General features: G+C 41.1%; 1 protein-coding gene and 1 long non-coding RNA gene across 7 annotated transcripts in view; one reads left to right on the top strand and one right to left on the bottom strand.

The window, feature by feature from the left end:
* LOC135983642 (uncharacterized) overlaps nucleotides 1-1,022 on the bottom strand; it is a 31,153-nt gene extending 30,131 nt beyond the window's left edge. Inside the window, exon 1 of the long non-coding RNA XR_010601358.1 lies at nucleotides 889-1,022. This is a non-coding gene — a long non-coding RNA (uncharacterized LOC135983642). The remainder of the gene's footprint in view (nucleotides 1-888) is intronic.
* The window catches only part of ELF2 (E74 like ETS transcription factor 2), a 64,217-nt gene that overhangs the window by 2,542 nt on the left and 34,739 nt on the right, over nucleotides 1-26,936 (top strand). The window contains exons 1-3 of one of the 6 annotated variants that reach the window (XM_008166137.4): nucleotides 1,001-1,296; nucleotides 12,976-13,192; nucleotides 14,263-14,428. In XM_008166137.4, coding sequence (XP_008164359.1) covers nucleotides 13,121-13,192; nucleotides 14,263-14,428 — 238 coding nt within the window. In that variant the 5' untranslated portion in view covers nucleotides 1,001-1,296; nucleotides 12,976-13,120. Of the gene's footprint in view, nucleotides 1-1,000; nucleotides 1,411-1,831; nucleotides 2,224-2,310; nucleotides 2,335-12,975; nucleotides 13,193-14,262; nucleotides 14,429-26,936 lie in introns of those variants that run through there. The other 5 variants (XM_005284347.4, XM_005284348.5, XM_065596391.1 and 2 more) reach the window with 5 other exon arrangements.

The raw sequence follows: 26,936 nt of genomic DNA, 5'->3' as shown, positions 1-26,936 counted from the left end.
TACCAGAACAAAACATGTTTACTGATTTTTTTTTGCAAAAATAGTTGGAAGGAAAAGCCAAAGTACTTCTTCAGCAAGACAATTTATGATCTATTAATATTTATGATAGGTACTTACTGAAATTTAAAAGTTTTTTTTTACTTCTGAAAACAGAGGGCTATTAATTTAAGAGAGAAAATATCTGACTAGAAATATCACCCAATATAAATAAAACGAATAAGTATGGAAATACAGAAAGAAAAAAATCCACAGCAAAATCTAATTTGAAAGTCACTTAAAAGTGAGACACTTTATTATGTTTTAACTGACAATGTAGATTATAAAGTTCTCAGAACAGAAATCATACATAATTCTGGGTAATCTTCAGGGGAAATCATGGACATCAATACACAGATTATTAAGTAATCACAGCAATGAGCAAACTGCTCAAGCATACTGGGGACACTGAATACTTGTATTTTAGTTTTTCTCTGTCAATCTAGATTCTTTCTGTTCCAGTAATGACCATCCAAATCCAATAAAATCCTTTTATTATTCTTATATTCTCCCTGCTTTGCTCCTCCTTCCCTTAACCTACATCTGCTCACCGACCTCTGCACCCCATTGATCTCTTCCATCACCCTCATTCTCCAAAATCTGCCTCACTGTCCCCCACTCCCGTTCTCTCCTCGGATCCCTGATCTGTTTCCCCCCCGGAAACCAATTTTTGCTCTCTCACCAAGATCTGCTCCATCCTCCTCCGTCCCCCAATTCGATCTGTTCCTCCTCTCCTTCCGATCCACTCCTGCTTCCTAAACACCTACCCCGACCTCTTCCTTCATCCTCCCAGCCCCCTATTTGCTCCTTCGTCCCCACTCCCCTGATCTGTTCCTCTCCCCAGCCACTCACCCATCTGGCCGGACTCCCGCGAGCTGCTGGGTGCTCACTGCTCCATCCCTCCTGCCTGCTCCTCCCCCGCTCGGCTCCCCGGCCCCTCTGCGGGCGTTCCCTTGGCCAGAGACTGGAGCCCTAGAGAGCAAAGGGTGCGGGCAGCAGCTTCACGTCGCCAGTGGGCATGTGCGGACGCTGTGCGCATGCCCGCTGGGGCCCCGTTCGGAGTGCGAGCATGTGCAGAAGGGAAAGGGGCACGTTCTGAGGCAGGGCAGATTCTGCTGTTACACTGGCCAAGCCCCCTCCCACCCCCCGGGGCGGCTGCTACTGCTGGGGAGGCCCCGGCTCTCAGGCTCCGGGCGGCTGCGGGATCTCGGCCTAGGGGAGACCGGGTGACGTGACGCCAGCCCCTGACACACGAACAAGGTAGGCGAGAAGGGGTGTTGCTGCCGCCTCCTCCCCGTGTGCGCCAGGGGGCTGGACCCTGCCACCTCCGCTCCGCTCTTCTGGCGACAGCGACCTGGCAGCAGCGACTCGGGGGTGAGTCCGGCCTGGGTGCGGGCGGGCGAGTCCTTCTCCCCCGCTTTGCGTGGCGGGCGGGATGGAGGGGCCGGTTCAGGTGGCCGATGGGTGCCTGGCTGAGCCCAGCCGGTTCCCGGCGCGGTCTCTCTGTGGCCCTCTCCAGCGGGGCCGGGCTGTTACCTCGCCCTGTCCGGGGGGAGTGCCGGGGGAAGGCTGGGATGTGCTTCGCCCCGCCGCTGTTTATCCCGAGACTTCGGTAAACCCCCCGCTACGGGCGAGTGTCCTGGGCAGGAACAAGGACCTGCCCAGGCAGCGCCCCGGCTTCCTTCCCAGCGGAGTAATAGGAGATAATGGGCGGCGGGGGGCAGGTGCTGTAGGTATTTACCACCGCGGAAGGGCTGTCAGCCGGGGGCGGGGGGACTTGCTCCGCTCTCACTCACGCAGTTCGGTGCTGTGCAAATAAACAGGCTTGAGGGAGACGTCTCCGGAGAGCAGGGGCGATCTGCAAGGCAACAGCCTGCCCGCTCCGTGCTGGGGTTGACTGAGGCCATCGTGTTGCTTTGCAGCCGAGCGGACTGAAATGGAGCAGTTTGAATCGGTCCTTGGCGAATGAGCTGTCGGCGTTACACCAACACCATCCCCTCCCCCGCAGGAGCCTGCACTTTCAGTTTCATGTGTATTTACTCGCTCCCTTCCCTGCTCGGCGTTGCGTGTAACTCCTCGGGGAAGCGTCACTCAGGCAGAGGGTTTGATAATCACATTTGCCTTTCTTCGTGGCTGTGAGTAGCTGTGGATTGTGTGTTACTAGTTCTGGGAGTCAGTTTTTAAACAGTGAGTGTGTGCGTGCTGGGCGGAGGAGTTGGTGGCTTGGAAGTGTTTTTCATCTCTGTTGAGAACAGCGGCGTGAATCAGCCTGCAGTCCACACACGAATGTTTTCCAGGGTAGGAGCGCAGTAACTGAGACCATCTAGTCTGTGTTTTTCCCTGTGATTTAGTTCCTGTGCTGCTCTAGCTCTTTGATGTGTCTTACTTCGTTTTATGGTGGTACTGTTCATGGGGATTCCCGTCCTGTCGTTTAGATGACCTACTAAACACAGAAATGTTAGGGAGTCATCACCAGAGGCTCAGATCCTGGAAGGGGAGGGGAGATTCCCAGCCAGGCATGATGGCAGTTCTCTTTAGCTGTCAGTATAAACATAGCCTCAGGAATCTTTGTGTGTTTAGTTTCCTACTTTCATGAAAATACCTATTCTATGTTACTTGCCAGTCCAGAAGGAGAACTTCAGATTGATAAATATGAACATCTACACGTTTGTATAGTAACTTGAAAGAGTATTAGAAAAAATATTATAGAAATGTTCTCCTGTTTACATAGGATGGGCCAAGTAAGATGGCAGCCTTAGCTTGCCCTATGATGGCTGGTTAGCTGGTAGCCATTACCCAAGTTTACTTTTAAAAAACATTTATTTTCTGTCACCGTCCGTTCCCTAATCCTTTTTTCTTATTGTAACATTAAGGATTGTTGTTTTTAAACTATCATGGCTCATTTCTAAGACTGTCCATTTATGTTCTTTTTGAACTCTTGCTTATATATAACTGTATATATTAATATTTTGTAAAATATATTAAAATTTATCAATTTTGTATTTTTTTACTTAAGCCCCTTTAAAGTTTTTATTAACATAATTTAATTAATTCCTCATTTCCTAGTCCCTCCCTGTGACTAGTCACTGCCATGTCCTCCACAAATACTATTTAACTATTTTACCCCTTTAACATAGAACAGCAGAAACAACAACTTTTTAAAGTAGTCTAAAGATCCTCATTTTTGTGGAATACTACTTGTTTCCAGAGGATATACTGTATTATGTCCTTGTTGTGCCAGATAACAGTCAACTTTTTAAATGTATGCTGAGTGTTGTTCAGAATTTAAATTTAGTATTCCCACTGTCGGTGCTACAGTAAATTTGGATCATAACATCAGACTTAGTTATTAGGTATTTCTTGATGCACACATAGTCTCAAAGTTCTATGTTGATATGATAATTCGTCAAGACAAAGGGCATGAAAGCAGGATTCAGACACAAATGTAGATATTCTGGTATATGAAAATCTGAAATGCAGAAAACACTTGATTATTAGTATGTTGTTTCAAAGCTGTTTCTTTTGCTCTAAGCAGTATAGGCCTAAATGCTATGATATGGCCATTTTGTACCACACTGTGGATGCCAAAACAACTCTAAGATAAGTATAAAAGAATATTGCTGAAGTGGGGGTTCAGAGAAAGTTTTAGTCAATGCATGGAAAAACTCTCATATGAAAAGAAATTGAAAAGATTGGGATTATTTACCTTAGAGAGGAGATATGAGGGACATGATAAAAACATACAATATAATGAATAGGGTAGAAAAGATAGAGTGAATCAAAGCTTTAGATCTATCTAAGAAAGTAAGAACTAGGGGACATTCAATGAAATTGCCAAGTGGCAAACTCAAAACACTTAAAAGGAAATTACTTCACACAATACACAATTAACCTGTGGAACTTGCTGCCACACAACGTAATGGAGGACAAGAGTTTAGCAGGTTTTGGAAAGAGATTAGTCATTGGTATGGATAACAAAAATATCCAGTGATAATGGTAAATACTGACCAAAAAAAAAAAGTTTTACAGGGGATAGAAACCCTCATGGCTCAGAGCTTGAGATGACCTCTAACTACTGAGATTTTGGAGGAAACTCTGCCTACACTGCAGGGTTTCCTGCATCTTTCTCTGAAGGTGCTAGTACTTGCCGCTGTTAGTGACAGGTTACTAGATGAGACAGATTGGTAGTCTGATCCACTATGGCAGTTCCTATGTAACTGGCCACAGAAAGATTACCCCAATGCAGGGGGATCCATTGGTAGTATAGAGCTTCTGGTGTGGGGGATATGGCCAGGATTTTTTGCCTTGGTGATTCTTAGTGCTTCTATTAGCAAGTTGGGACTGGCAACTGGTATAATTTGGCAATTCGTTGGGCTGTTCTGAATTCACTGAAGGACCGACCTAGCGGACAGATGGCCTTGGACCGGGGACTGCAAAGACCACCATTGCATCCCCTACTTAAGCAGTAGTGGTGGGTGTTCAGCAACTGTAACTGAAGATCTGTGCCTGAATCTAAAGCCTCGTCTACGCTGCCACTTAACAGTGCTGAAACTTTCTTGCTCAGGGTGTGTGAAAAACACCCCCCTGAGTGATGCAAGTTTCAGCGCTGTAAAGTGGCAGTGTAGACAGTGCACCAGCGCTGGGAGCCACTCCCCTTGTAGGGGTGGGGTTGTTTTAGCTCTCTCCCAGCGCTGATGCTGCGACTACACAGCCACGTTAAAGGCAGCGCTTTAATGTTGGTAGTGAAGACATACCCTTAATCTTCTCTTTCTGGGTAATGACTCTGAATTTCACAGCAAATGACAAGGAGTAACAATGATTCAAATTGTCATCTGCAAATGCCTTTTTAAAAAAAAACAAAAACAGGGTTTGAATATCATCTGGGGAAAAATCTCACATAAGTACTTTAATTATAGCAGGTGTAGCAGAGAGTAATAGTGAAAATTTGCTGAGATACAGAAGCCACTATATTTGTTAAATTGGGCCCCTTTGCTGATGTGAAATCCTGTTACAGGTAAAGAGACTCTTCCAGGGGTCTGGATTAGTGGATTCCAGTGCAGGATTTGGGCCTGAATTTGTAACTACCGGTAATTTAGTTTCCTAGCTGACTGCCCCATCCTCTGTATTGCATCTGTGGAAGGCTTTGCTGCTGTTTTGAAAAGTAATATAGTACATTTCTGCTGACTTCATCCATATGGGCACCTATCAAAATCCATCTCCCACACTCTGGGTATAAAAGAGGTTAATGTTTCAACTACCCTAAGTTCCTTCTCTCTCCTGCAGGAGCAGATATCTGAGCACAGCTCAGTATCCTTAAAGCTTCCCTTGTTTAATTTATTTGTTGCTGCTGCTGTTCCTTTTCTGCCCTTCTAATCTTTTGTCTAGATTGTGTGGTTTGTTTTTGTTTTTAAACCCAACAACCCAGTTTTGAAGTACCTGTGTCGTTCAGGGTCCATCCCTCTTAGTCTCCTTTTTTCTTCTGTTTTTCTGCTCTATTGGGCTGATTAGGCCTTGTTAGTGGTCTGTTGCCAAGTAGAATCATGGCTACCAGGGTAGACTGAAAGCCTTGGGCTTTATGTGACCCAGTGATGTTGGTCACTGATAATTCATTGACTTCAGTGACTGGGAGAAGACTAGTGTTTAGACTTGCTAAATTTCTCATCTTCTCCGGTAGTAGCCAAAAGATTATTAGGGCTGTCTCAAATGCCTGTGGATAGATGCTCCGATACTATAGTGATGTGGACCATAAATATAACTAGATAGGCCTAGTTGACTGAGTCTGGTACTTAGCATCTGACACCATCTGTGACAAGTAGCCTTAGTCTCGGAAGACTCATCTCCTTGCCAGAAGTGTTTTTTGGACCACCAAAAGTAACAAAGATCACAATCTCGTCTTTGTCTATGAGGAGTGTAAAGGTCAGTGCCAGCAGCTCCTTGATGCTGAGCCCAGCTAAATGGGCTTGCAACTCCAACTCAGTTTCTTGGCATCTAGACTCAGCATTTCATGGCAAGAGGGAGAAGCTGAAGAGGTACAGTGCGACAGGCAGGGCCATCCCTATGGGGGTGTGGGGCCTGGGGCAGAAGTGATGGATTAGTCTCTTCTGGGACCGACCGCATCAGCCAATCGCACCAGCCGGCGGGGCCCCCCAAAGCGCGAGGCCTGGAGTAGTCGCCCCGATTCACCCTACCCAAGGGATGGCTCTGGAAACAGGTGTTTCTCCCATGCCCATTCCTACTTTCCGGTCACAGAAGGCATGGTACCAAGTCATTCTCCTAGCTGCTTTCTGTTACCAAGGAGGTGTGATGCCTCAATGTTAGTATTCTTGATACCAAGGGCTCTGGGAGCTTCAGTGTTGCTGATACTCTGTAAACCAGGAAGATCGGGGAGCTGAAGCCGGTTGTGCCTTTGTTGATATTAGTTACAGTGGTTTTGTTATCTTCCTCCTCCATAGACTCTAGCATGGATTTTCCCCTTTTTACTCCACTTTAGGCTTTGGCACACATACCTGAGTAATTAGGCATTGCGTTATCTTTCTGGCTGCACTGTGTCTGAATTCAACACAATTTTTATCCTGGACCAGCATTTACCCTGTCTGAATTGTATCTCTAGAGGTTCTTTGGACTCTTATAAACCTTCTGCACCACCTTTTTCTTATGGAGCCATGAGCCTTTGGCATTGTTTGGCTTTTGTGACCTTCTCAGTCTTCAGGAGTGAGAGCCTGATCTCTAAAGAGGAATAGGCAGAATTCTCCTCTACTTAGATGCCTATCCTTTAAAGCAGGGGTTCTCAGCCTTGGAGTTTTGAACAGGTGTTAGGGCATTGCAATCACCCTGCTTTCCCCATATTGTTAAATAGGAAGTGGAGCTCTGGCTAGATGAGGAGGGTCTTGGGGTGGTCTTGGGATTGAAAAGATTGAGAATCATTCTAAGAAAATGATCTAGCCTTTAATCGTATGCTCCCAATTTGGCATCTCCGTAGCTGTAGTTTCAGACTGAGTGGTTAGTAATAGAGGAGATGGAATGTGTGGGCTCTTTATTGCCTCCTGTCTCAAAGAAGGCAAACCATTAATATAAAGTTCCTTAGAAAGTTTTGAGTACTTTTACCCACATCTGACTCTAGGGTCTTTAGTAGCAGCCATCCCCAATGATTTTGATTTGGAAGGAAAATAATGACTATCTGATCACCTTGATAGCTCTCCATCAAGAGCAGAAATTATAATCTAGGGGATGAGTTTTCAGAAATTAGTTTTGTTATATGTTCTGTAAATGGGGCAGGGCCTCAACTAGATCTGTAAACCAGCTAGGAAAATACCAAAATCCCCCCCATCTTTGTTTCAGGGATAGGCAGGATCCAGCATCTGTAATAGGTGCCTTTCTCCTAGGTGGAGGACAAAAATTGCTCTGCACAGTCCCTCTGACCCTTATTGTTCAGAAAGCCAAACAGGACAGAGTTTTCTGCTGTTAATATCCCTGTCCTGGGCTTGACAGTCTGAGTTCTGTAACTTTGTGGAACTCGTATTGGAGCCTTAAGTCCTGCTTCCCAGTCTACCAGATCTTTTATCTCAGGGATGGAATGAGATTCTGTTCTTGGAGCCATAGTCACAGGCTGACAATTTAGTTTCTGAATTGGTGGGGTCACTAGATTGAGTGTTCTGTTGAGGTCCAAAAATTCTATTGAAAAGCAAGAAGTGTTCTACAAGAAAATTTGTCTTAATGAAATGGAAAAAATCTTCATCAGGCCAGCTCAGAAATGGATAGATATGCAACAGTCCTGTAGTCTCTTAATTTTGGTCTCTCTACTTGATTTAAAACAGTCAGATCTGTCTATCAACTTGACTGTTCATTCACTATTCTCCCTACTGTCTCTCTGAAGATGGCATTCATCATACCTATAAATTAACCCAGGAAAGGGCTAGTGAGATCCAGGGCCTGATGAGTGATTTCTGTGTACACTGTGTTCAATAAGAATAAGGTGGTCCTGTGTCTTCCCCCTGAATTTCTCATTGAGACGGAAACCAGAGACCATCACACTCAGGCCATTGCCATTTCTCCTCCTCTTCCCTCACCTTATTGACAGCCAGGGGAGGTGCATCTTAAGAAGGGCCCTAGTTATTTAATTAGGACCAAACCAATCTAGAAGTCCCCCAGACTACTTATGTCATAGAAGGAAAAGAGTGGGGTCAGTATCCCAATTTACATTGTCCAAATGTGTATTCTTGATTGCTAGAACTTGGCAGCTGTTCAGTCACCTGTGGGGGATTACAGTACCGTCAGCACTGGGGTTTTGGTCCATGACTGGGATTTCTTGGCACTAAATTAATACAAATAACTAGATTTATGGCATGTCTTCATGATGCATATGTCATTTGAAATATGCAAAGTTTCTATTTGGCGCTCTATATATACACACCTCTACCTGGTTATAACGCTGTCCTCGGGAGCCAAAAAATCTTACCGCATTATAGGTGAAACCGCGTTATATTGAACTTGCTTTGATCCATCGGAGTGCGCAGCCCCGCCCCCCCCGGAGCACTGCTTTACTGCGCTATATCCGAATTCGTGTTATATCGGGTGGCGTTATATCGAGGTAGAGGTGTACCTTTACATGGCATTGCTTCCTCAATTTGGCTTTTTGATCTGATGCCCAGATCAATCAATTTCAAACTCAGACCCCTCCTTGAGGGTCGCTATTGCTTCTTAATCTCCCAAGTGTGGATCCATACAGGAAATTCTAGAAAAGTTAAAAATGGTTGTTTACCTAGTAAATGTAGTTCTCCTAGAGGACTGCATTAATGGATCCACTCTTCATCCACTTTGGCCACTTTTTCAAAATGCTCAGTTAAGGATTTCTGAATAGTGAAGGAGCTGAAAGACAGGTGGGGATATGGCACATTTTATATTCACAGAACCTGGGTGGTGAAGAGATGTGCATGGCCCCATTGGAGACTGCTTGTGTGTTGGAGGCTCACCTCTTCTTCACAAAAGGAAAGACTGACTATCCAGGGAACCAGTGAAACTGACTATGCACAATGTGCTGTCAAATATACAAATCAAGCATTGAATTTTTTTTAAATTACAGTAATAGTGGGTATTGTTATTACAGTAGGTGAAACATGTTTAGGCACGTTTTTTTCTTCAAGTTCACTGTCCATTTAAGGAAAAATATTTATTTATTTGTTTTAAAACAACTGAAATATTGCTGTTATCTTGTGTTGGAATATTTCTCTATGCTGTAATTATTTTGCCATATTTTTGTTGCCATAATAATTACATACATTACTGAAGAATATGAAAAATTCTTATTCCAGAAAGAATTTTCTATTATTTAGTTTTCAGTTAAGATTAATTGCTCAGAACACTGACATCAGAATAAGTTCTCAATTTTTTTTTTTATCCAAGTGTGGTGAAGTATTTACACTCTGCTCCATGAAAATGGAGCAAAATCACTAGCACAGTCTTGCTTAGTTTACTGATATGATTAGGGTCCCATCCCAATAGGGTTGAGGATCTATCAGCAGCTCATACCAAGGTGTCCAGCACCTTACAGGCTCTGGCCTATATTGTAGTTCTGTCTGTTGTCTTTGCAGAACTAACTTTGTTGTGTGACTCTATCGGGTTTTTGTATGGATGGCATTATACTGAAAATGGAATAAAGTCTAAGGCCTTAGGCCAGATTTTGATCTCCCCTACAGGGCATTGATTTTAATGGAGTTACTTACAAGATAATTGAGTTGAGAACAAGCCCATGCCACACATCTCAAGTTCCTAAGAATTTGTGCTTTCTACACTATTACTACCAGTAGAGACCAGATTTGAATTTTTGTGTTTGAGTTCAAAGCGGTAGAAAAGAAGATACGTTAATCTAAATAAACAGCAAAAGCTTGCATCTTGAAGCAATAAACACTGTGTTTGCAGGGTGGTTTATGAATACAGATTATTTCTCCTTTGGGAAGACTGGATATGAACAATAGTAACATTTATAAGAATATTTTAAGATAACAGTTCTTCAGAAACAAAATTCTAATCTCAATTTTGATTAAAGAAATTTACAAAAATGGAGGTTATACATTCTCATACCTGTATGAATTTGATATTGACTGTATAACTGAGATATGAAACTTTCTTTGTTATAGGACTGATTAAGAACAAATTCTACGTTTGCGCCACAGCTCATAGAGAGCCGATGTTTCCTCTTATAGCAGATGGGGCACAGAAAAAAAAAAAAGAGCTGGTCACTGAATAGTCTAGTCTCCTGTGAGCTCTAATACTTTGGTCTCATTTCAGTTGTTTGGTTTAATGTTCAGGTGGTGTTGGTGGCCTGTGATATACAGGAGATCAGATAATCTGGTGGTCCCTTCTGGCCTTAAACTTTGACTTCCCATCTACAATATCCTAGAAACATATGTTAAGGCTAATGCATTAATTTATGTTTAGGAGTAATTTAGTATTTAACTGTATTAAAGTCAAACAATGTTGTTAGTAGAAGTTAATAAGTATGTATCTTCTTTCATACTTTATTAGGTGTTGAGTACACTATACACCTGTTTGAGCACTGCATTTGTGTAGATTAGATTTTTTTCACAGGTAGGGACTAGTCTTTGATAAATATCAGTGAGAAAGACATAGTTGTATATAGATAATTAAAAAAAAATGCCCAGAATCAAAAAACCTACCCTGATAAAGTTTGCAAAATTGGAAACATTTTTTTAAAAAATTGAGATAACTGTCTTCCTGTTGAGTATCTCAAATAACTATCTGGACTCTAATTTGTTATATATTTGCCTCTCCCCCATATCAGTACTTGGCGAATATTAATGGGGCAAACCAGTGCTCCACTTATGTAGACCCACTCACTGGTGTCTTTACTTCTGTTGTCATCTAGACCCTCTCTGAGGCCTTGGCTACACTTACCCGCTAGTTCGGCGGCTGGCAATCGAACTTCTGGGTTCGACTTATCGCGTCTAGTCTGGACGCGATAAGTCGAACCCGGAAGTGCTCGCCGTCGTCTGCGGTACTCCAGCTCGGCGAGAGGAGTACCGCGGAGTCGACGGGGGAGCCTGCCTGCCGAGTGTGGACCAAGGTAAGTTCGAACTAAGGTACTTCGAACTTCAGCTACGTTATTCACGTAGCTGAAGTTGCGTACCTTAGTTTGAATTAGGGGGGTAGTGTAGACCTGGCCTGAGCCTAGTTAGGTGACACAGTTCTAAAAATTCTGGTCAGTTGAGACTAGTGCTTCTGCTGTTGCTAGGGCTCTCTGCAGATGCATTGGCTCTAGGGCAGGGGTTCTCAAGCTGGGAGTCGGGACCCCTCAGGGGATTGCGAGGTTATTACATTGGGGGGGTCATGAGCTCTCAGCCTCCACTCTAAACCCTGCTTTGCCTCCAGCATTTATAATGGTGCTAAATATATAAAAAAGTGTTTTTAATTTATAAGGGGGGGTCGCACTATGTGAAAGGGGTCAACAGTACAAAAGTTTTAAGAACCACTGATCTAGAGCAACAACAGTAGAGTGAGCAAATCCTCCACATAGACATAACCTTAAATACTCAAAAATTGATGCAATCCATTTCAATTGACCTCTGAATCCTATTTTTAATCTATTCACTTTTTCAGAGGCACTAAAAAAAAATTCTCATCCTCCATTTGAGATGTAATTGCACCTGAATACAATGTTCCTTATCTATCTTTAATTCCCGTAATTGCTCACTACTAATCTTTAAAAATGTTGTGTGGAAATTAATAAATGGAGGGAGTTGGTAATTCCGTATTTTTAATGCTGTCAGATGTCTTCTGTGAGAGATTAAATGCTTGGTGACTTGGTAAGATCCGTTTTCCTAACCAGGCAGTCTGTGTTCTTCCCATGTCAGAGAATTTTGTTTATGTATTTAGTAAGGGTTTGATTATTTGATATAATAATTTAAGGGAAACACACACACTAGACCTAGCTCTATGGAGTGATAGGGCTTCTTTGTATCACTTGAGTAATACAAAGCAGCACTAAATCCAGTGGCTCCACCCACTGGAGGATTCCAGCTGCATAAGAGAATTCTCAGGTGGAATAGTCATTCCTCCTTGGCATAGAGGAATTGCTAGTAGATGCTATTGGCAGCTGACACATGGTAAAATAAGTAGCCTGAATGCTATTCTACCTTGCACTGAGAAGTGGACCAGTACCTGGTTGCCTCAGAATCCAGGGACTGTAAAAATGTCTTCAAACCACCTTTGTTCATCTTGATTTATGCTCAGCATAGGTTAGCCAAACCAGAGGATTTGGACCACAGTATTTACTGAAGTCACAAATCATCTCTTAAAACTTTCCAGAGCAGTAGGATATATCTGATTCCTTCCCAGAATCATGCAACAAAATGATAACATTTTCTACAAAATCAGTTCACCTTACAGTGTCTTCCTTTGTATTGGGAAACAGTAAAGAAAAAATATAGAAAAATAATATTAAATATTTGTTATAACTGTTACATGTCCAGTAAATTAACTTTCTAAAACTATATTTGATTGCATGCATGCAAGTAGCTCCAAAAGAATTGAACCTCTGGTTTTCAAGGACTCCGGAGAGAATGTTTCCATTGTGCTAAGGACAGAAAATCAGTAGATAGTGACAGTGAACAGTTAAGGTAAATGTAAAACTGTTGATGTCAATTGCAGGGAACTAAAAGTTAAACTTTATTCCCTCAGCATTAAAAGCTGGTATGGAAATACTGTTTTGTGATGGTAAATGACTACTTGTTCAGAGTGTTGAAGAGCTATCAAGGTCAGTGCATTGTGTCTGAAGTAGAGTGCTCCCTGGTGCCCTCTTGATGAAGACAGTAGTAACAATTTAAAGGCACTGAATGTAAATTTAAACAATGCAAAACTGAGAATTTACAAAACTTGTATTTTCCTTTTTTTTATACCTTTCTCTCAAATTGTTTTGTTTTTCAGCATCTCTGATTAGCAGTACAAAAAACCTGGTGTTCTGGATACATGCTACTTGGATACAGAATTTAAGCCTCTGGTACCTTAGGTTTTCAGCATTACTGTCTTTGGGATCACTAACAACTTTCAAAGCTCCTTCAGGGAATGCACCATGACATCAGCAGTGGTTGACAGTGGAGGTTCTGGCCTGGAGTTTGACAACAGTGGAGTAGAAAATCAGGAGGTTAGAAATCTGTATAGAACTTATTTGCCACAAACTTCATATCACTGTGTATGTAAAAAACAAGCATTACTATAAACTTGCTTTGTAAAATAGGTTAGAAGTTGCTGAAGAGAGCAGGATATTAGTCAATTTTAAAATGATCCTTTATTGGATATCCTCTTATCGCAGAGAAGAAATGGAGAGTTGTACTGTCTGCCATACTGCAGAATTGTATATAAAATGCATTTTTAAAAGTTTAAACAAGGGTTTTGGGTTCCTATTTGATATCTCTAGATATTTGTATAATATAAAGAGAGCAAACCAGAGGCTTTTTAAATTAGCCAGCTCCAAAAACTTTTTAAATCATCATATTTTGTATTGTTAAGCAACGAGGTGTGTTACTGTCATATGGCTTGCAATAAATTTGTGTATAGTGTTCATAATTAATCAGATTTTCCACTCAGTTATACCTGTGCACCACCACTAAGAAGAATTTGGCTCATTAAGTATGTTGGCAGGTTCAGGATTTAAGTATGTAACACTTCTTTATGTGCCTACCTCTAAACATCTGAGTAGTTCAGGTGACTTCATTGTGACCACTCAGATGCTTAAAGCTAAGCATGTGAATATGTGTTGGCAGGATAGGGGCCAAAGACATGTGTGGTGTAACAGGTACACTACTAGAAAAGAAACATTGTATCTAAAACTGATTCATGTAAATTCTTTGTGTGTGGAGAGACAGAATTACTTCTCAGATCTGAATTTTTTTACTGAAAAACGTAACACTCTTTGCCAACATTCTTATGGAAAATAAATTTATTCTCACATTAGGAATATTTTAAAACTCTGCTGTTAGCTTGTTTTATATTTAAATCCTGATGATGTGATTTGGTAGTATTTCTTATTTCATGATAGGTCCTTTATTTTTAATTTTGTTTTAAAAGTTTTACCTTAATTCCCACCAAAAAAAACTTTTTACAAATATTTTGTATTGGTATTCCACAAAATATATATAAAACAATAGAGAAGAAGGGGAAGGCATTAGTTTAGATTTGGTGGTTCAATATTTTTGGCTTTTTCTCTCCCTATAGGAAAATAAGCCAGTCTCTGAATACCCAGCAGTGATTGTGGAACCAGTTCCTAGTGCGAGATTAGAGCAGGGTTATGCTGCTCAAGTCCTGGTTTATGATGATGAAACTTACCTGATGCAAGATGTAGCAGAGGAACAAGAAATTGAGACTGAAACTGTGGAAACAGGTAGACTTTTTTTTTTTTTTTTTTAACGTTTATGAACTTTTCTTCCCCCTTCCTTCTATGAGTTCAGGGCTAGCACTCCCAGAAGAATGTGACTTTATATTCACCCACAAGAATAGATCCTGACCTGGGGCCCTATGCAATTCCCATTAAAGTCAAAGGGAGTCTTTCCATTAACTTAAGTGGGAATAAACTTAGGACCCTGATGTGTTAAAGTAGATCAGTAAAAGCAAAGGTACTTATACCCAGATGCGCAAAGATATTTACTCACTAACTTCCAGTGAAATCAGTAGGTGTTAGGTACATAAATACCTTTTGAGAATCTGGGCCTTAGTTTCCTCAGGCAGCTGCTCCAAAGGGTATATCAGCCCATTAAGATGCATATAGGCCAATGATTGTAACTTGATGATGATATTTACAATAACTAGCTTCCTCAAAATTTAATTCACGTAATTAAGTCAAGACATACAAGTTTGACAAATCTATGTAAAGAAAATCTGTTAAGTATTGTTGTCATTTAACCTTTTCTGTTAGGCATATGTACACATCCAAGGTTAAGGTAAGCATAGGTACTTCTTCCAGAATACTGGTGTATAGGGCCTGGGAAACTTGCTGCAGTGGAAGAAGGGTAGATCGAAGGTGGTAACCTGTAAGAGTAACTAGTGAGATGCAGTAAGCTGTAACCTTGGGAATGTTTTTGTGCAGGGGATAGGATTTGGGGCTTTGAGTGGAAAATAGCTGCTTGCAGGAGTTGGTGACCGGTACTGTGTACAAAACTGAATGATAAAGCAGGCATCTAAATGATAAACACAATACATTAAATAACAAGGAAAGCACTTATTAGATGACTTATTATTAAATTAGCATTTAGTCTATAATATTAATTTAAAGAGTAAAAGAAAGAGTACATGTTGGCTTCCCAAGGAGCATGTGATTAAGTTATGCTGATGTACTTGAACCAGGAGTACAACTATTGTGGTTTGACTTTTCATGCTAGACATAAAACTTCAGGTATTATAAATTGACAGAATAATTTAGCCTGAGCATATTTCAAATACATTTGAAACATTAAGTTATTTCTTACTAGTGTTTTGAAATTATTTAAACTTAGTAATTGTACAAATTTCTCAAAGAAGACTGCTCAGTGATATGTTGACCATTAAATATACAGTAGTTCTTTGGATAAAATTAAACATAATGCTGTAGGAGTAAAGTTTAACAGAAATCACTTGTACAGTTGCGGAATACACTGTATAATGAACTTGTTTTATCATGTCAAGTATCAGAGGGGTAGCCGTGTTAGTCTGAATCTGTAAAAGGCAACAGAGGGTCCTGTGGCACCTTTGAGACTAACAGAAGTATTGGGAGCATAAGCTTTCGTGGGTAAGAACCTCACTTCTTCAGATGCAAGTAATGGAAATCTCTAGAGGCAGGTATATATCAGTGTGGAGATAACGAGGTTAGTTCAATCAGGGAGGGTGAGGTGCTCTGCTAGCAGTTGAGGTGTGAACACCAAGGGAGGAGAAACTGTTTCTGTAGTTGGATAGCCATTCACAGTCTTTGTTTAATCCTGATCTGATGGTGTCAAATTTGCAAATGAACTGGAGCTCAGCAGTTTCTCTTTGGAGTCTGGTCCTGAAGTTTTTTTGCTGTAAGATGGCAACCTTTACATCTGCTATTGTGTGGCCAGGGAGGTTGAAGTGTTCTCCTACAGGTTTTTGTATATTGCCATTCCTGATATCTGACTTGTGTCCATTTATCCTCTTGCGTAGTGACTGTCCAGTTTGGCCAATGTACATAGCAGAGGGGCATTGCTGGCATATGATGGCATATATAACATTAGTGGACGTGCAGGTGAATGAGCCGGTGATGTTGTAGCTGATCTGGTTAGGTCCAGTGATGGTGTTGCTGGTGTAGATATGTGGGCAGAGTTGGCATCGAGGTTTGTTGCATGGGTTGGTTCCTGAGTTAGAGTTGTTATGGTGCGGTGCGTGGTTGCTGGTGAGAATATGCTTAAGGTTGGCAGGTTGTCTGTGGGCGAGGACTGGCCTGCCTCCCAAGGTCTGTGAAAGTGAGGGATCATTGTCCAGGATGGGTTGTAGATCGCTGATGATGCGTTGGAGAGGTTTAAGCTGAGGACTGTAGGTAGGCCAACTCTGCCCACATATCTACACCAGCAACACCATCACTGGACCTAACCAGATCAGCTACAACATCACCGGCTCATTCACCTGCACGTCCACTAATGTTATATATGCCATCATATGCCAGCAATGCCCCTCTGCTATGTACATTGGCCAAACTGGACAGTCACTACGCAAGAGGATAAATGGACACAAGTCAGATATCAGGAATGGCAATATACAAAAACCTGTAGGAGAACACTTCAACCTCCCTGGCCACACAATAGCAGATGTAAAGGTTGCCATCTTACAGCAAAAAAACTTCAGGACCAGACTCCAAAGAGAAACTGCTGAGCTCCAGTTCATTTGCAAATTTGACACCATCAGATCAGGATTAAACAAAGACTGTGAATGGCTATCCAACTACAGAAACAGTTTCTCCTCCCTTGGTGTTCACACCTCAACTGCTAGCAGAGCACCTCACCCTCCCTGATTGAACTAACCTCGTTATCTCCACACTGATATATACCTGCCTCTAGAGATTTCCATTACTTGCATCTGAAGAAGTGAGGTTCTTACCCACGAAAGCTTATGCTCCCAATACTTCTGTTAGTCTCAAAGGTGCCACAGGACCCTCTGTTGCCTTTGTTTTATCATCTTACTATTCAATTATGTTTTTTGGTACTAGAGGATAGAAAATCAATATTTAAAATTCATACAGGCTTTAAAATAAACATTGCATTAAGTCCAGATTTCATTATACAACTGCACTACTGAATATTATACAGCTTGTCTGTAGCTATTTCTGTAGTACTCACGGTGGTATCCGAGTGCCTAATGTAATCAGTGGGCCAGATTCCAACCCATTGCAATCGTTGACTTCTGTAGGGTAACACAAGATGTAAATCAGCACAAATATCCTAAAAGCTCTGAACCACTTTGAAACTAATCTGTTCACAAGCATCTGATTAAAACACAAATTCCTTGTTTTCAGTGATATGAGGCAATCTCCTTTTTACCAAATATAATGGGCTGGTTAAGAGTGAGGTTTACACAATGGACTGTAACCTTGAGAGAGGATTTGAAGTCTATACCTTGTGTACCATGTAGTGAGGAATGATTACAAGACAGAGGCCACAGGCATCAGATCTGTTTGTGTGGACCCTTGCAAGGGTCTGTCAATGAAGCTTCAGTCGTACTATCACAGCCTATGGTGCGGGTTTATTCTAGCAAAAAGTCATCAAGGACTAGTGCTTTTGATGAAGTTGAGGAATGTGATTCAAATAAGTATTGACTCGACTATACAAAGCATAAGAATTGAAATCCATAGTGTAACTGTCAGTTAATACTAGCAGTCTGGGTTTGGTTTTTTCTTTTCTTTTCTTTTTTCTTTCTTTTTTTTTTTTGGCCACACCAAGTTTCTTTAAACATCAGATACTAATTCTTATTAAGGATTCAGTCCATGACAAGCGTAAATCATCGGGTATTAAAAAAATCAAAACAAAACAAACAAGCATCTTCATTTTTTAAAAGGAACATGCATTTCATACTGTTGAAAAATTTAAGAACAGCTCAAATGACTTTTTTCTGAACATTCCAGAAACATCCACCAATTGACTGAGAGTAGAAAAATTTCATCCCACAGGAACACTGTAAGAATGTAACAGGGTTAAATTTGATGCACACATGACAGTCCCACTGAAGTCAGTAGGTGCCTTGTGTAAGCTTCCAAAGGCAGAATGTAGGGCTTAGATTGATATAGTTCTTAACTTATATTTACCATAGATGTGATGTCACCCTAATGGAGGAACCTGGGAGCCTACAATCCAATTTCTTTAGACTCCCAGGGTATGGCTATGCTGCAGCTGAGAGCATGCCTCCCAGTTCAGGTAGACACAAGCTAGCTCTGCTTGAGCTAGTGCGCTAAAAATAGCAGTGTAGATGTTGCAGTACAGGCTTTAGTCACCCAGGTATGCTATTTTTAGCTCTCTGGTTCAAATAGATCTAGCGTGTCTCTCTACCCTTGGCTGGTAGGCACACTCCCAGCTGCAGCGTAGACATATCCTCAGGGACCTGGTTGCTGTCTTAACATTTTGTTAAAATGCAGTGGTGGTTACTGTTAAACTGTATACCCTTCAGCAAAACCTTTGCCGTTCACCCTTAGTAGCGGCAGAAGCTGTTTCCATTTAAGAAAATGTAGCCACTCTCTGAAATAAAGTTTACCTAAATCTCTTTGCTAGTTGTACATATATTTTGAATGCTGATATGTATGTGGCTATGAGTAAGTCTATGAGACTTAATAACAGTAGAACACTCAAACTTAATTTACCATTCTTGCATTGCTGAAGTATGTTTATATTCATGTAACATCACTAAATTTCTTTTGGTATACTGGATGCTTGGTAAAATGCCACACTGTTATGACAATCCTAAGTAAAGATAAAACACTAAAATAATGTTATTTCAAAAATACAACCAAAAAAATCTCTGGGAATACTTCAGGAAAATTGGTTACATATTTTGTCGAACCTTGTTTGATCCTGCTAACATGAAAATATTGTCAGCACTGATTTGTTTGCTATTACATGTTGAGTCTTCAGAAACAGTGTCAGGTTGTGTTTAAAATACCTTTTGCTGTGCAGTAAACTAAATAAGCTATTTTGAAAAATATTGCTCTAATGAATAAACAATATGTTTATTCTCAAAGTCCTTCTCAAAGACTAGGTAAACTAAGAACACATTGATACTTAATACGTATCATGTTTCAGGTAATTCAAAGCAAATGCAACTAATCAGTTGTGTGCATGCGGTTTTTTTTGTTTTTTGTTTTTAAATGTGCCAATATAAGTGAGTATGGGTTTGAGATTTTACAGAACAATCAGATCACAATCAAGAGGAAACCCAACTTTAAAAAAAAAAAAAAAAAAAGAGAAGTTGAGATTTCATTTGACTTCAGTGTGAACTATGACAACTCCTTTTTGCTTTTGGCATTACATCAGAAATCCTCCTTGTGGCAAAAAGTGAATGTCTGTTTTAATTTTAAAAATATTGTTGCCATGGGGAGGTAGAAGACCTACCTGAAAAACTGGGATCTGAAAAGAAGCCCCTCCAGGATTACCATGTGATGAAAAATATTGAGCTAGAAAGACAACGATGCTGGTATGTTTGTTTATAATTTATTTAGAAATAAAGCTAGATAGGAAGTTTAGTTATTTAAAGTTATCATATAAATGCTCATGGTTATCCTTAAAAGGGAGGGGAATAGTAAACAGTGGAGTAAAGCTTAGAACTCCTTATCCCTTTATACAATATAATACATTAAACTGTTTATTTTAAAACAAATTCTCTCTCTCTCTCTCTCTCTTACAGATGAAATTTCAGATTACTACTTACACTACTACTGCTGTGGGAACCAATTCTTTACATCCACTTTAAGTCTTTAATTGTTTTTATCTGTTTGTGTTCCTAGACCTTTTTCCATTTTAATTAAAAATGCTACCTTTTTGATCTTTCTGAATCTTAGCCTCCAAACTGTATTACAGTTGTCTGGATATGTCTGCATTAGAATCATAGAATATCAGGGTTGGAAGGGACCTCAGGAGGTCATCTAGTCCAACCCCCTGCTCAAAGCAGGACCAATTCCCAACTAAGTCATCCCAGCCAGGGCTTTGTCAAGTTTTGATACGTTGTACATTTAGCACTTTAGAACATTAAATCAGGTTTAAACCTTGTAGTTTGATTGGAATTTATTTTTTTGCGGGGAGGAGGAGGAGGAGACACAAGATAAAACAGTACATTATCCTCCATTCTGTCCAGACAGTTGATTAAGCTGTGTTACTAGGAAGGCTCTAATGTGGACATCTGGCCTACATTTTTCGGAAGCATTTGCTTCCTTAACCCTTTAGAATTAGTGGTTGAGATGTATCCCATTGACAGAATTCGGACAGAGTAGGAAAATACTGTTTCCTGGAATTTATTGAGACTAGTTTAAAAAATAAACCAACTGTTGCTTGTTGTGGAAGATCTAAGTGCTGACTAGGCTGTCCAGTTGTTGGCTCTACAAACTTGCTTAAGCACTCAGCTCTTTCAAGCAAAGTTAATGTCAGTTACTACCATAGGCATGCGCATGGGGTGTGCCGGGTGTGCCCAGGCACACCCTAATGCAGGGGTGGGCAAATGGCTCCACTCCCCGGCGCGGCGAGCTGCAGGGTCCGCGTTCCCGGGCTGGAGCGCCCGGCTGAACGCAGCAAGCCACCGGCCCCTCCCCTGCCTTTTCCCCTCCCCTGGAGCCATGCTGCTGTGCACAGCGCTCAGGGGGCCGGGGCTCTGCGGTGAGGCAGACATGCTCCCCCCTCTCCATGATCCATGCCGCCACGCGCGCAGTGCTCTGGGGGCCGGGGCTGCGCGCTCCCGCAGGGCAATGTTTGGCTCCGCGGGGAGGCTAGGCGCCTCATCTCATGGTAAGGGGCTCCCTGGGTGCACACCCTAATGAAATGGGCTGCGCATGCCTATGGTTACTTCCCCTTCATCAGGGAGCAAAAATGTAGTACTTTAGATAAATAGAAAAAGTTTGTAAAAACTTTGGCTAAAACATGGTTTTAAAACATCTATTTTAATGAATAAATCAAACTTTTATTGTGTTTTAATGCAAGAGGGGATTAAGAACTAATTTTTGAAACTTGAATTAAAAAAACAAAACATTTTTGAACACTTAATGCTGCAGCAGGACTGGCCTAAGTTCCCATTTTCCCAAATGGCACATCATATGGCCCTCATACTAGGGCTTTCGATTAATCGCGATTAACTAAAAAAAAAATAAAATTAATCGTCATTAATTGCACTGTTAAACAATAGAATACCAATTGAAATTTATTAAATATTTTGGATGTTTTACTACATTTTCAATTATATCTATTTGTATTACAACACAAAATATAAAGTGTACAATGCTCACTTTATATTTTTTATTACAAATATTTGTACTGTAAAGATTATAAACAAAAGAAATAGTATTTTTCAGTTCACCTAATACAAGTACTGTAGTGCATTCTCTTTATCATGAAAGTTAAACTTACAAATGTAGAAATATGTACCAAAAAAAATGCATTCAAAAATAAAACAATGTCAAACTTTAGAGCCTACAAGTCCACTCAGTCCTACTTCAGCCAAATCGCTCAGACAAAAAAGTTTGCTTACAATTTGCAAGAAATAGTGCTGCCTGCTTTTTGTTTACAATGTCACCTGAAAGTGAGAACAGGTGTTTGCATGGCACTGTTGTAGCGGTGTCGCAAGATATTTATATGCCAGATGCGCTAAAGATTCATATGTATCTTCATGCTTCAACCACCATTCCAGAGGACGTGTCCATGCTGATGATGGATTCTGTTTGATAACGATCCAAAGCAGAGCGGACCGACACTTGTTCATTTTCATCATCTGAGTCAGATACCACCAGTAGAAAGTTGATTTTCTTTTTTGGTGGTTTGGGTTCTGTAGTTTCCTCATCTGACTGTTGCTCTTTTAAGACTTCTGAAAGCATGCTCCACCCCTTGTCACTCTCAGATTTTGAATGGCACTTCAGATTCTCAAACCTTGGGTTGAGTGCTGTAGCTATCTTTATAAATTGGATAAAAGAGCACTGTACACTTTTTATTCTATTCTAACTGAAATCAATATATTTGAAAATGTAGAAAACATCCAAAAATATTTAAGTATTGTTTAACAGCACGATTAATCGCAATTAATTTTTTTAATTGCTTGACAGCCCTAGTATATACACAAGTTATTTAGAACATAAATTCTATCCCTATATCTACAAATAAGATAATGGGGATTAAATTGTTAATTCTACACCCTTCAGTTATACTGACCAAGGAGTGATGGATGTATTGGTGAATTCTCTTTTCTCAGTTCATGAACAGCAGCATCCCTTAAAACGGAAATCTTTGATGCAATCTTCTGCTATGCAACTCGGGTATGTTTCCTTCTTTGAGAAAATAACAAGCAATAGTAAGACATTGGGTGCCATAATTATATCTGCACCTTTCCATCTACTTGAAGTGCACTTATAGGAGCAGTCCTGTAAGGCTTCCTTTTATCCCTTTTACAGGTTCAGGGTTTGTCTTTTGACCTGGCAACAGGTATCAGCAATGTCATGAAAAGCTAATCTCAGGAGCATTCAGGGATAGAAAATGAAACTATATGCCATGCTATGGCTGAGAATCTGATTTCTTGTAGTGTATAGTCTTTTCTACTAGGCCTGTGTAGGTTTTGAAATGACAGACCTTAAAATCAGATAATTCTAACTTGGAAGGTATCCCCCTAAACTCCCAAATTCAATTCAAACTGCTATAGAAGAAATGGAAAAGCCTGAAACTCCTGCATTCAAATGTCTGTTTGTGATATGACTACTCAAATCGTGTTGTAAATTAAAATGGGAGTGAAATGGGGCAACACAACCAATGTAACTTTTAGATCTTGCTTCTATGTCAGGAAGAAGCAGCCCCTGATAGTTGTCTTTGTTTAACAATGGTGAAGTACCTCAGTCAACTTTTGGAATCTAAAGCCTACAAGGATACTCTAAGGAAGCTTTTGGAATGGAACATAACATGTCTGCTTCAGAGCTCTCTGTTAATAGTTCCTCTTGCTGAGCGGAGTCTTCCTCTTCAAATAGTCTTTCTCCAGCACAGAACTGCAAAAATAGCATTGTGGGCCAGTCAAAGTTTGGGGCATAAGCTTGCTCTTTTTTTTTTTTTACCTTTAAATACTGAAAACTCTACTTGCGATCTGAAAAGTCTTGTTATGCTCTTTTTGGTTCAGGCAGTACTGCTACCTGTAAAAAAATTCTCCAAGCTAAATTTTTATTATACCGATCTAATTTCATACTGTCTGCCCAAATTGCATCATATCCCTTGAGTTCCGTACTATTTCTTAGGTGTAACACACAGCAGCATTTTCTCTTTATTTGGAACTTATTTAACAATTGATGCATTAGTCAGAATAAAAGCCAGTTCGCTATCAAAGCTGGGTGGGCTCTGCAGTACTAAACAGAGTTAAATAGTTAAAAATTTTACTCTAATCATTAAAGTCAGCAGATCTATAAAAATACATTTTAAATCATCATTTTTCAGAGTTGAGCTGCATTTTAAGGCAGCTGCAGGATCATAGTAAAGGTTTACATAACTATAGGGAGCAGAGTACCTATTCAGATACTACAGTAATGGATATGGTATAACAATCTATTCTTGTTTTAGTTATTACAAGGAAACCTTATTTTATGGTGTTGCAAGGGACAGTGATCCATTTCTTTTAAGATGGTCAAGGAGCCAGTTCTTGGAAAGCAAGAACCAAATTAAATTAATAGGTTGCATGTTTAAAACAAACAAAAGGAAGTATTTCTTCACACAACGCACATTCAACCTGTGGAACTCTTTGCCAGATGTTGTAATGGCCAAGACTATAACAGAGTTCAAATAAGAACTAGATAAATTAATGGAGGATAGGTCCGTCAATGGCTATTAACCAGGATGGGCAGGGATGGTATCCCTAATCTCTGTTTGCCAGAAGCTGGCAATGGGATAAATCACTTAATGATTACCTGTTCTGTTAATTCCTTCTGAAGCAGCTGGCATTGGCTGCGGTCGGAAGACAGGATATTGGGGTAGATGGACCTTGGGTCTGACCCAGTATGGCCATTCTTACGTAAGATAGCTGAACTGGTGCTTAAATGCAATCTGTGAACTCTGTTTGTCCCTAGATCTAACTACATGATTATATTTGTGTTCTAAATTCTAACTGGACATGTAATGGAGAGTGTGTTCTGGTAAGCAGCCAGGCTGAGTTGAAATCACAGGGCTTTATTATGTGAAAGTTTTAATCCACACCTGCTTGTGTCCCAACAAAGTCTTGCTACACTGCATCATAATAGATGGGGCTATAATTTAGGCAGTGCATCTTAACAATTCTCTTCTATCTGAAGAGTTACTTTTCCTGTTTATGGAAGACAGTATTCAGACACAGGAAAATAAGTGTATTCTCATTGTCTAAGCACTACTTGCCACATAACTTGATGTAAATCCACCTTCCAGGAGCGGTCTGTCGTGGGTTCAAGCTTTAAGTGGACATTTCTTCAAACTTGTAGTTTTGGCATGACTGGAATTTTACTTGCATGGACAGCATATGGAACATAACGTGCATCATCGGGCTGCTTCTGCTATATGCTCTGTACTGCTCTATGTACATGAGCACCGTTTTCCATATCTGCCCTGGATCTTTTCCTTCCACACAGGTGAGAAGGTGATGGCTCAGCTTCAGTAGTAAGAGGCTTAGACCTAGAGGGACTTGTTTTACTAGAAGGTAGGACCTAGCAGGGCTGCTAGCTCTTTGAGCATACCTAGAGGCTGAGTGGAATTCAGAGCTGTCAGCATGTTCGGGCTTGGTGGGCTGCTTGTATAAAAGTGGCCCTTAATCAAGAGGACTGTACAGGTTTCTGGACCCAGCATAAGTGATGATTGTAACAGGCATATAAAAACCACGAGGTCTCTACTTATTGGGAGAAAGAGATTATCTTGGTCAAATGATTTCCCAGCTCTTTCTACTATTCTGAAGTTCTTAAGAGTAGAATATTAATAATAATCTATGACTATACCTATAGCATATTGGGAACGTGAACTATTGACTTAACTATTAAATAATTATTTCTTAAGAGTTGTCATAGATGTGGACGTCGCTAATTGCAGACAGGATGTTTCTGTGGGCATGCCCATTTTCCTGTCCTTCAGCACAGAAAGGTTCACAGAGCCTGAGTTTAGCAGCAGCGTGTAAACAGGTTAAATTGTTTTCCTCCCTAATACATATCTGAAAATTGAAAGAAAAAATGCATGTAGGCTCTCCTGGTGGAGTGAGTGAGAGACTAGAGCAGGGGTTCTCAAACTTGGGGTTGGGACCCCTCAGGGGGTTGTGAGGTTATTAAATGAGGGGTCTCAAACTGTCAGCCTCCACCCCAAACCCCACTTCACCTCCAGCATTTATAATGGTGTTAAATATATAAAAAAGTGTTTTTAATGTATAAGGGGGGTCACACTCAGAGGCTTGCTATGTGAAAGTGGTCACTAGTACAAAAGTTTGAGAACCACTGCACTAAAGTGTGCAATATCATCTCCCCTAATGAGGGCTGCATCTCAACAAGTGTTTTATGAAGGACCATGTGCCTGTATTGCAGGTTGCTTGCTAAGGGGATGTGTCCACCTCAAATGCCTCTACTATATAGATAATCTGTGTGCAGAAGAGAAGCTGTTTGCCTTGAGTGACTCATGTCATCTGATGGATGAACAAAAGGTCTTCAATATCTAGATCCCTCGTTGCCAGTATACAAACTCTGATGAGCTAAATTTCCTAAGTGCTTTAGTGTTCAGATTTTTTTTTTTTTAACTTTCAGTTCCAGTTGTGACAGTTTTCCCATCAAACATTGTGGTTTGGAATAAAAGGATTATGATGCCATTGCGTGTGATTTGAGATGTTGAACTGACTTCAATGATAGGTTCATCCTTCAGATTGCTTTGTCAGCATGAAAAAGGCAAAACTGAGGCTCTATGAATGGAATTTCTAGAACTTTCTGGCTGATGTGACTGCTATATTTAAAAACAAAACAAAACACTTGATAGAAGGAATAGAGAGACCCCTTCTAAAAAAGTTAAGGGAAGTCATAGGAGGACATTTACCCTACACGTGACGGGGCCCTGTGTAGCTGGCAGACGTATTAAAGAAGCTGCTTTGAGAAAAAACATACAGTCTAGATCAGCGGTTCTTAACTGAGCATCTGTGAACCCTTGCAGGGGGGCCATAGGCCCCCACAGCTAAAACTCAGAGCCCGAGCCCCAGCACTTCCCGTGGGGCTGAAGCCAGGAGCCGCGTGTGGGGTTGAAGCTCCAATCCCTGGTATCCCCTGCAGGGCTGAAGCTGGGAGCAGCGGGGCTGAATCCTGGAGCCCCGAGCCCCAGTGCTCCCCATGGGGCAGAAGCCCTGAGCCTCTGGGCAGAGTTGGGGGACACAGGGGCTGTTGCTCCCCCCCCCCACACCCAAACTATAGTCCTGAGGCAGCTCCACACTGCGCCCCCCCCCCACCTCCTTCTCTCCTGGCGCACAGCCCCTAGCTACCCTGCACCCTGAACTACCTCCCTGCCCCCACACAGCCCCTAGCTACCCCTTTCCCTGCACCCTGAGCTACCCCCCTGCCCCCACACAGCCCCTAGCTACCCCTTTCCCTGCACTCTGAGCTACCCCTCTGCCTACACACAGCCCCTAGCTATCCCTCTCTCTATAGCCTGAGCTTTTTTCAAACTTTTTGAGGTGAACCACCCACCTTTTGAATTATAATTTTTTGGTTTCCC

This window comes from Chrysemys picta, chromosome 5, assembly GCF_011386835.1.
Source record: "Chrysemys picta bellii isolate R12L10 chromosome 5, ASM1138683v2, whole genome shotgun sequence".
Classification (NCBI taxonomy): Eukaryota; Metazoa; Chordata; order Testudines; family Emydidae; genus Chrysemys; species Chrysemys picta.
Note: the sequence above shows the minus strand (reverse complement) of the source record. Positions and strands in the feature narration are given on the sequence as shown.